Source organism: Phascolarctos cinereus, unplaced genomic scaffold, assembly GCF_003287225.1.
Source record: "Phascolarctos cinereus isolate Bilbo 61053 unplaced genomic scaffold, phaCin_HiC Scaffold_4;HRSCAF=312, whole genome shotgun sequence".
Taxonomy (NCBI): Eukaryota; Metazoa; Chordata; class Mammalia; order Diprotodontia; family Phascolarctidae; genus Phascolarctos; species Phascolarctos cinereus.
This window is the reverse complement of record NW_027555847.1, coordinates 209,751,015-209,761,263: the sequence shown is the minus strand read 5'-3', so window position 1 is coordinate 209,761,263 and position 10,249 is coordinate 209,751,015. Positions and strand designations below refer to the sequence as shown.

Genomic DNA, 10,249 nt, shown 5'->3' with positions numbered 1-10,249 from the left:
TTTCCACAGATTTGACCGTGACTCCCTAGTGTAGACAACTTCCTTAGCCTGCTCAGGCCAACCCAAATGCCTGGAATGCACTCCCTCCATCCCTCCACCTCATAAAGTTACTCTCTTCTTTTCAGATGCAGCCCAAGTACCATCTTCTATGTCTAACCTTTCCAAGTCCTCCCAACTGCTAGTATCCTCCCTCTCCTATTACCTTATATTTAATGTATATATCTGTATTTATTCACTTTATATTTATGCTATATATAGTCACATAGTTCCCTATTGCCTCTCCCATCTGAATGTAACCTCATTGTGAGCAGGGACTGTTTCATTCTTTGTTACTTGCATCACTAGTATCTAGCACAGCTGGGCAGCTTGGTGGGTAGAGTGACAGGCCTGGAGTCAAGAACCAAGTTCAAATTTGGCCTCAAAGACTTATTTCGCTATCTGGCCCTGCATAAGTCAATTAACCTTTGCCTGCTTTGGTTTCCTCAAATCTAAAGTGAGGATAATAAAAGTACCTACTTCCCAGGGTTTTTGTGAGGATCAAATGAGTTAATAATTGTAAAGTGACTGGTACACAGTGATATATGTTAGCTATTATCATCATACAGTAGCTTAATAAATGGTCGTAGATTGAATAAACATTTGTGCCCATTATGTGCAAGGCACTATAACAGAAGCTTATTTTATCGAATTTCCAATTTAAAGAATTAGGTAAATAAAGTAGACATTGAGTTTTTTTTTAGTTGACTTGATATAAACCTAAGAAATTTTCAGGATGAAGATTATCGGGTGTTAGATCATAAGTCTTAACCTTTTTTTGTCACTCACCTCTTTGGAATTCTGGTTAAACCCTCAGAACATTTTTAAATGCATAAAATATAATACAAAGGATTACAAAGGAAACCAAAGTTAGTGAAAATAAAGATGTAATTTTTTTTCAATCCAAGTTCACAGATCACTTTGAGGTCTGTGGATCCCAGGTTAAAAATGTTTTAGTTGGAGATACCCGCTAGTGAAGTGGAATATTGTAGCCCAAGTTCTACTGGAGACTGTAAATAGACAAATGAAGTGATCGTAGAGAAAAATGGGGAAAAATCCTTTTCCCATGTCTGGAGATTTTTATCACCCAAAAATGGGGATGAGGTTGTGCTGAGTTAGGAGAGAACTGCAAAAGCATTCCCACAGCACAGTGTGCCACGGACACCTTGGATCTGGCCGCCATTTAATACCTTCTTCTTCAAAAGGTGTATGTATCAAGTCTTGGATTTTTTTCCCCTTGGGACAGATATCCAATTTCATGAAAGGATCTGCTTTACAGAAATCTGTCTTATAGCCACCGTCTCACAAAATACATGTCTCTCATAAACTGAGAAATAACCGATGTTAAAAGGGTTTGCCTGCTTTTCACCAAGACCCCAATTTGTGCCATCCATGTGTATGCAACTGGCACCTGAAGGTCGAGAGATGGCATTTTCTTCTTTTCCAATGTTGCTGAGGTGGTGCTGTGGAATGGGAAATAGCAGGAAAGGAACTGTCAGTCCTGGCTGGCGACCCACTAAAGCACCTCTGGGGTGGCACTTTTTATATCATCACCATTTATTGATATTAGCCCCAGGCCAGTGGATGATCCACGAACACTGCAACAAACAAGAAAAATTGCAAATTTTAGTCTGAAGGAAGCCTGATCTTCTCATAGGACTAGACAGCTTACATTAGTACCAGTAAGCCTTCAAAAATCATTGCACTGATACTAAGGCTTTGTGGTATAAAGAGTGCAAACTTCACCTAGTGAATGGAAGTAGAGAACATAAATTGGTTATCTGGGTTCTGGAAGACTAATAGCTAAAGAACGATTGCTTTGCACACAAGAGATGCTCAATAAATATTTTTAAAATCACATTAAAGATAGAAAACGTAGGAAAACCTGACAGATGGGAAAAAAGGGTTGAGAAAAGAACTTATTGTTCAATCAGAAGATGAGAAGTTTCTGAAACCACTGTGGAGGGAGAGTACACAGGATCCCGGGGATAAAAGGATCAAGGGTACCAGCTGGAACTACAAAGGTCAACGTCCAAAGCTGGTGCTGTCTGCCGGCTGAGTGGGTGAAGAATGGTATTCCAGGTAGATCCAATTTCAGTTTTGTCTCTTCTGACCTGTGTATGATATACTTGGCCACCAAGAAAGCTCCCTCTGGGTGAATGCTGAGAATTGTGGCTCAACAGTTTGGTTCTAAGGTTATGCTGGGGAGAGGGCCAAGGGGCTCTAATTAATAGCAAAGCAGAAAATGGAAAACAAGGCAAAGAGCAGAGTCACTCTGAGTATTTTGCTTTCTAAAGCCAAAGGGAAATCTGGGTTCTGAATAATCTCTATTCACTCAGTTGTGGGTGGAAAAAGAGCTGCTGCTGCTGCTGCTGGCTTGAAAGGCAAACTCAGCTCTCTGTAAGGATCACCAGTAATTACCGAATGTGGACTCTGGGCCAGTACTGTGGCATGGACCTTTAAAGGCTTTATATAGAAAGCAGAGAAATGATTTAAAAATTGTGATTAGTGTGATGTGGTGGAATGTTATAGAATGTTTTCTCCAAGTGTGAAATATTAAAAAGGTCAAAGCAAACCAGGAAACAGATCTTCCCATAAGCTAGTGGCCTAAGCCTGGTTAAATCACCTTCCTCTCTGGGCACCATTTATAAAATGGAAACAGGGTCCATCCAGTTGTAAGATGTGTAATTAGAACATCCTTGGGAACCAGAAAAAGCAACTAAAGGCTGAAAATGGGGAAAAGATTTCCTTAGGCAAGTGGTTTAATTTTTATTTAGTCCCATAAGGTCACCTTAGCCATGAGGTATGTTTTGTGTAATTTCTGTACATTTTTCTTAATACCATCTTCCTCCTGTCCCTCCTTGATAGCTGTAGCCTATTTAAAGTAGAACATCAGTCTAATTTTTCAAAAAACATCCTGTGTAATACTTGTTTCTACTGTATATATGCAGTCTGAATTCTACCAGTCCAGCAGAGATCATGAGCAGGCATACAGAACTTCCCATAAGGATCACAGGTGTAGAGATTAAAGGGGCCTCATACACAATGTAGTCCAACTTTCTCACTTTACATGAGGTTAAATGACTTATCCAAGGTCACACAGAGAGGGACAAAGGTGGAACCTGAAGCTAAGTCCTAAATACAGTGTCTTTTTCTGTTGCACTACAATAAAAATCTGAAATTTTGTACCAACCAGGCCACAAAGAATTTTTATTCTCCCAGTTAGGAATGAAGAAGTAAAAGGGATTGAAAAGATGAAGAATGACTTAATTCTTCCTTTCTAAACCTGGGCTGAGTGGCAGCCAGCTGTCTATGCACCATGCCACCCAGTCTAGCTAGAGTCACTCCAGACCATGGGACATGCTGGGTCCTATACTCCTGCATGAAACATGGCATGCCTGGGACCTTGCAGACCTTGTCAGGATGGCCGATCTGGCAAACTTAGGACTGGGAAAGAGAAGCTGTTGAAATATGAATGTGAACGAAGAAAAAGTTTGGGGGCTGACAGGGCCTGAGTGAGGCTGGAAGGTGCTTTTAGAAAAAGGAGGGAAAGGGACCTGGATGGGGGCAGACTGCATCAAGTATGGCCTGGGGATAGAAAACAGGAGTATTCAACAGGAAAACCTCCATTCCTTTCCCACCTTCCTAGAGGAGAGAAAACACACACACTCTCTCTCTCTCTTTCTCTCTCTCTCCCTCCTTTCCTCTTTTGCTCATACAAAACACTCCTGATGTACTGTGAGGGGATGGTGCTCCCTAGTGGCCAGAGCAAAGGACCTGGTCCCATCGGACCCTCACTATTACCAACCCACACAGGCTGACAGTTCAGGAAGGAACCTCAGAGGCCACTGAGTCTGGCTCTTCTTAACTAAACAGGAATCCCTTCTAGAGTAGTCTCAATTGCTGGTCATCCAGCCTCTGTTTGAAGACCTCCAGTGTGGGGGAACCCCCTACTTTCTGAGGCCTAGGGGGAAAAAAGGGGGTATTTTTTTCCTCCGTCACCTTAAAAAATGTGAAGAACCTCTGCCTGAGGTTTGAGATGCAGGGTCTGGACCTTTGTCTTTAAATTAGGAATAAACTATGTCTCTGAGGGAAGAGAAAAAGCCCCTCAGTGTGGGGCTGGTTGCAGAAGTTTAGCTCATGGTAATGGGGTAAGCCTTCTGCCTTGGGGTGGAGAAAACACCACCCTTAAATCCTTTTACATAAGAAAAGCGATAAAGGACGGCAATCAGCTGCCTGAAAGAGCAATGAATTGGCCTTAGGAGAACAAGTTCTCTGCTAGGTTGAGGTTGTCTTGTCACCGGAACCTAGCCCCAATGCCTCTTTCTCTCTCTGTGTGTGCAGGCTGATGAGAATCTCCTTTGCTAGATCATCTTCTATAACATGCTCCCCAACTGTGATGTACACCAAAGCTCCTCCCTGGCCGTCTTCTCTTTTCTCCTTTGGGGACCATATCTTCTCCCATGGATTTAATTATTGTTTCTATGCAGACCACATCCAGCCCATCTATCTCCTAAGTGTCAGTCCTACATCTCTATCTGCTTCCTAAATCTTTCACAGTGGATGTCCTGCAGTTATCGGACATGTCCAAAGCTGACCTCATCCTCTTATGAACTTTTACATTTCTGACAAGGGCACAACCATCCTTCCACTCACCTGGGTTTGCCACTTTGGCTTTATCCCTGACAGCTTACTCTCCCTCAGCCCACATACCCAACCAATGGCTGAACTGTTATTTACCTCCAAATACTTGTGACTCCCATGGCTCTCACCCAGGCCCTCCACATCTCTCACCTGGACGACTGCAATTGCCTCCTAATCACACATAACTGCCAGAATGATCACTTTCCTGTTTAATAAACTTCGTATTGCCTCTAGGATCGAATATCAATTCCTTCAACCCTAGGCCCCACCCTGCTTGTCCAGCTTTACCCCACATGGTCCTGCCTTGCTGGCAGCCTTCTTGCTATGCCTTCACATGCAACACTCCATCTCCCATCTCCTCAGCTTTGTACTGGCAGCCCCCCATGCCTGGAATGCACTCCCTCTTACCTCATTCCCCCTTCTTAGAATCCCTTATTTCCCTCCAACTGCCCAAGTGACCCCTTTTCCATGAAGCCTTTCCTGACTCCCCCATTAGTGCCATGCTATCTCTATCCCTTCCCCACCAAATTTACTTGTATCTACTTGTATTATTTTGTATCTACTTATTTATGTACTTGTTATCTTCCCTGATAGAATGTCAGCTCCTTCAGGACAGGGGCTGTTTCATTTCTTTGTCTTCACAGTGCCTAGCTCTGCCTGACACCCGGGAGACACTTAGTAAATGATGGACAGGGACATCAGTTGTGCCTTGGTGGTTCATCCATTGAATACGGTTTCCCAGGCCCATTTACCTCTCTGTTCCTGGCAGGAGGACGAGGCACAGAGTGTGGGGTGGCAGCCTCCCATGCAGCTTTGCGATCCTCTCATCTAACCGACTCATGGCTATCTTCAGTTCTTCTCCCTGTGGTGACTGGGCAAGCCCATCAGAAAGAGAGATAAGTTCTGGGGCTTAGGATGCCCTCATCTAGCTAGTATTAAGTCTTTTCCCCAATGGCAAAGGGGGAAAAGAGATGGAAACACTGTGTATGGGCAGAATAACAAGGGTGTTGGGCCTTTCTGAAGCTGAGAGGCTAAAACCAGAGCTGAGACCAAGAGGGTCTCTTCCTCTTCTCCCACTCTGGGCCAGTTTAGGATCACTTCAGCCTGCACATATCACAGACAATGACCTTGGCAAATCAGGACGGCAGAGAAACTAGCAGAAAATTTTTGTGCATTCTTTATGGTGAAGCAGAAAGCACTGTTTGACTAAAACAAGAAGACTTAGTCCTGGTCCTAGCTGTGAAACCTTCCACGAAACCCTCACCTCTCTCTAGGTCCACTTTCCTTATCTGTAAAATGAGTGGGGTAGACTGAGGGTCCTTTGGGCTCTGGTATTCTATGACTTTCACTCTGCAAAGAGAAGCCTGTCAACTCTCTTCATTCTTTCACCGGCAGAAATCAATAACAGACACACTGAAGGAATATGGTGGGAAGAGAAGACAATAGGGAAATCAGTGGCATTAGGAGAGAGGCATGATGAGTGAGGACAGGTACAAAGACATGAAAACAATGGAGGGGCCATTCTAGGACACAGAACAGCTAAAGGTAACTGAGTAGGATGTCTGTGATCTGATCTGTAGCAATTGCATTTAGCTGGGTTGCAGATGTGACCCACCCTTGAGGAGGTCTAACCAACAGAAGACCAAGGACATCAGTAACCTTATTTACCAACGGAGACTTTTCCTTTGAGGCTAGTGGGACAACATCAGATGCTTGTGGGCTTCCTGGGTCAGGACAGGAGTGACAAATCCATTCGTGGAGGTGGCTAGGGGTCAGGGCTCTCCTGCACACCAGCTTCCAGTTGAGGCCAGTTGGACCCTGCAGAATTTTCAGGGCATTCTGGGCACATTCAGAGCTTCTAAATTCTGGAAATAAAAACACAACATATTAACAGCAGCCAGAAAACACTGGCATTCAGGAGGCCAAAATTCATCAGGCCCAAACCACTGGCTTCTGTGTGGGTCACGCTTCAGTATGGCTCTTTGCCTTCCATCTACTGACCTCTTCTCCTCATTAGACACACCGTCATTAATATTCTTCACTCCTCTTGCCCCTCCTCACATCCCTGACCCCCTCCAAGGCCAAATGAAGTGACAGACACTCACTCAGGAAGCAATACTTCTTGTGTTTTTTGCTTTGAGGATCCACAGGCAAGAAGACAGCTTCCAGACTGGGCAAGAGATTAAACTTCTGGGACATGTCCTCTTCAGTATAGCTCTCCTTCATTCCATTCACATAGATGGTACTTTCGTTCTCTGGGTCTGTCTCCAGGGTACTCACCATGGTGTCACAGTCCAAAGTGAGCTCTTGCACTGGCCTCTGCACCTGGAGTGGAACAAGATGAAGACTGACATATTAATTTCACCCATTCACCCATCAGACTTAAGCAATTTTCAAAGGCTGCCCAGCTGACCCTACTATCTTCTATTAGGCTGAAGGGTAAAAAGGGCCACATTTGGTTCTTTCCATCCAATCAGAAAGAGCCACTCAGAGCAAAACATTCAGGGCCCTAACAAGTAACAAGGAAGACAACTACATATTCAACCTGGTAATTAGTAATAACAATGGCTGATATTTTCAAAATACTTCCATTTGAGCCTCACAACCACTGTGAGGTTGACCTATAGCTAATAATATCTCCATTTTACAGATGAAGAAACTGAAATTCAACTGAAATGACTTGCCCACGGTCCCAAAGCTGGTAAGTATCAGCAAATAATAGGTACTTAACAAATGCACATGGAATTAAGTTAAAACAGGTATTCCTGACTCTAAATCCAAAATACTATCCACCAGGACTATGGTAACTGATCAAAGTCTCCATTTCTGAAGAGGACTGCTAATTTTCTTACTCTACTGATATTTTTCTATGGCAGGAATGGACAAGATACCTATTCCCATGTATGTTCTGTGTCTTCACACAGAACTGACCTAGGATTAATGAGCACCACACTATGTGAGTCACTGTGGCACCTGTATCAGCAGTGTGCATTCCCCAAAACTGGCTCTTAAAGACTGCCTAAAGAATGCATGCAGATAGGTCTTGTTTCCTGTTTTCATTCAGCAGTTCTCATGTGCTCTCTACCTTGATCCGGACCCCTTGGACACATGCACCATTCAAGGTCTCTATGGCCAGCTGGGCAGCTTCTAGTACTCTATACCGGATGCAAAGATAGGGCTGCAAAAAGAAAAGACACTCAGAATCAACTTTGCTTCTAGGCTTCACATGACTGTCCCTCCACTTTTCACTGCAGGAACTAAGGAAAGATTCTCAGTGAATCATGTCGATCAAGAACACCAAGAGCAACTATAAGTAGTATAATATTATGGGCAGAGCTTGATGGTTTTTCTGGCCTGTTTTTGAGGGGGTCATCATACTCCACATTCTGGGTCTTCAACTCTATAAAACCCAGTTTTACAGACCTGTATAATTCTACTCAGCCATGACTAAAATTGGGGAAACTGAGTCATATTAACTAAATTTGAATGAGACTAATTTATAAGTCAGAATGCAAGTTTGCTAATCCTCAATAGGAAATGAACCGTGGCAGAATAATTCCCTTCCTTGAGGAAACCTCCTATCAAAACATTGCCCAAGGAGTAGAGAATGAGTGGGAAACAAACAGAAAAATAGTGGTCAAAAAGAAGTATTATAGGGCAGCTAAGTGGCGCAGTGGATAGAGCACCAGCCCTAAAGTCTGGAGGACCTGAGTTCAAATCCAGCCTCAGAACAAACACTTGACACTAGCAATGTGACCCTGGGCAAGTCACTTAACCCCAAATGCCTGGGAAAAAAAAAAAGAAGTGATATGGCCCACTGCTGGCCTTCTCCCATCTCTTGTTACTTTTGTCTGATTCCCAGCTTCAGGGTTCTCTCCCCATTCACTAAAACGCTCACAATCCTCCGCTCTCCAACTGTCATCCTTCAGCATCACTTATTTAGCTTCCACCCTTAAAACATTACCTTGTGATAGTGCAATTTCAGATCGGTTTTTTTTTGTTGTTGCACACCATCTGATGGACTTAAGTCACTGTCATCAAGCACTGGACTAGCTGAGGTCAGAGACAGACATCCCCGGTGAAGCCACAGGACTGAAAATTGTTTACTAAATTGTAGAGGGGGTAGGTTTATGTTGATGAAGGGGAGGTACTCATAAACATGAAAGCAAATATTTAAAAATGCTTGAAGCTGAAGTAGTTATAGTTTAGCTTGGTGGCTTCCCAAGGTGATAAGGAAGGTTTTTTCTCTGTTATGTATGTATGTGTGTGTGTACATGTATACACACATGCCTAGCACACAGTAAGTACTATATAAATGTTAGATATTATAATTATTGTTATTTTATTTATGAATCATTTCTAAGGGTGAATTATTTTTTTCAAGGGTTTTCAGAAGCTGTTCTGTGAATTCATGGTATACATGAAAATTCTTGTTATCCCAATCCCTAGCTTTGGAATCTTACCTCTTCTAAACTTTATCTTCTGATTCTGAAAAGTTAGTACCAGAAAGGGTGTGTGGAACAGGGGAAAGAAAATTACAACTGAAATCATGAAATGTGATGAAAGTCTGAGTCCTAGCTCTGCCCTCTAATAGATGTGTGTCCAAGTTCACAAAATCTGTTTGCTCAGCTGTAAAATGTGGATAATAATAATGACATGATGTTTCACAGGATGATTATAAAGACAGAATGAGATAATAGATCTCAAAATGCCATGCAAATATAAAAGCAATACAGACATGAATGCTACTCACAAAAATGACCAGGGGCCAGTGGTCCGGATCAGCTACTGTAATCCCTTAGTCTTTGGCAGCTGCTTTTTCTGCAGGACTAGAGTTGCTACGGCTGCCATCAGAAAGGAACATTCTTGGCATTCTAAATACCTCTTCCTTGCTGTATGGAGCTTTTCCACTCAAATCCCCAAATGTCACTGATTCTTTGTAATTATTCAAGCTGCTGTTTCTTCTTCCAGTAACAAAAACAGTGGTAAACTACAGAGAAAGAGGCAGTGTAGTGCACTAGATAGAGCTGGACTTGACTGTTAGGGAGACCTGGGTTCAAATCCTACCTCTGGCTCATTTCTGGTTGTGAATATATCATTAATCTCTCAGTGCCCGAGGCAACTCTCTCAGACTATGTAAAATGCAGAGCAAGTGACAATCTACATTGCCAGAGTGTTTTTACACCAATGAAATCATGGCTTTAATCCAAAAATCAGGGAGATTAACGCTTTTGTGTAGCTACCATCAAGCTAAGCATAGTAGATATAGTCTGTTCTCAAGGTAGGAAAGATCTCGCTCTAAAGATTATTTTCAAAACCCTTTTTCTTTTTCCATTTTTTCCACAATAAATTTGCAGAACTATAGAGATGGAAAGGACTTCAGAGGCATCCAGTTCAACCTACAGGACCTGAAAAAGCTATCCTGTAAATGGTGATCTAGCCTTTAAATATTGCCCAGTGAAGGGGGCAGCACCCACCACCTCTTGAGGTAGTCCATTCCACTTTTAATTTTAATTTTTAATTTTTTTAAATTTTTTTATTTTTAGGCAATTGGGGTTGAGTTGCCCAG

General features: G+C 42.7%; 1 protein-coding gene across 2 annotated transcripts in view; it reads right to left on the bottom strand.

Moving 5' to 3' along the window:
- Window positions 1–906: 906 nt before the first annotated feature.
- The window catches only part of REXO5 (RNA exonuclease 5), a 39,134-nt gene continuing 29,791 nt past the window's right edge, over window positions 907–10,249 (bottom strand). Inside the window, exons 16-20 of one of the 2 annotated variants that reach the window (XM_020965335.2) lie at window positions 7,766–7,858; window positions 6,786–7,005; window positions 6,349–6,545; window positions 5,433–5,551; window positions 907–1,634 (exon numbers count right to left, since the gene is read on the bottom strand). In XM_020965335.2, the coding sequence (XP_020820994.1) occupies window positions 1,553–1,634; window positions 5,433–5,551; window positions 6,349–6,545; window positions 6,786–7,005; window positions 7,766–7,858 (711 nt within the window). In that variant the 3' untranslated portion in view covers window positions 907–1,552. The remainder of the gene's footprint in view (window positions 1,635–5,432; window positions 5,552–6,348; window positions 6,546–6,785; window positions 7,006–7,765; window positions 7,859–10,249) is intronic. The other variant, XM_078152881.1, reaches the window with a different exon arrangement.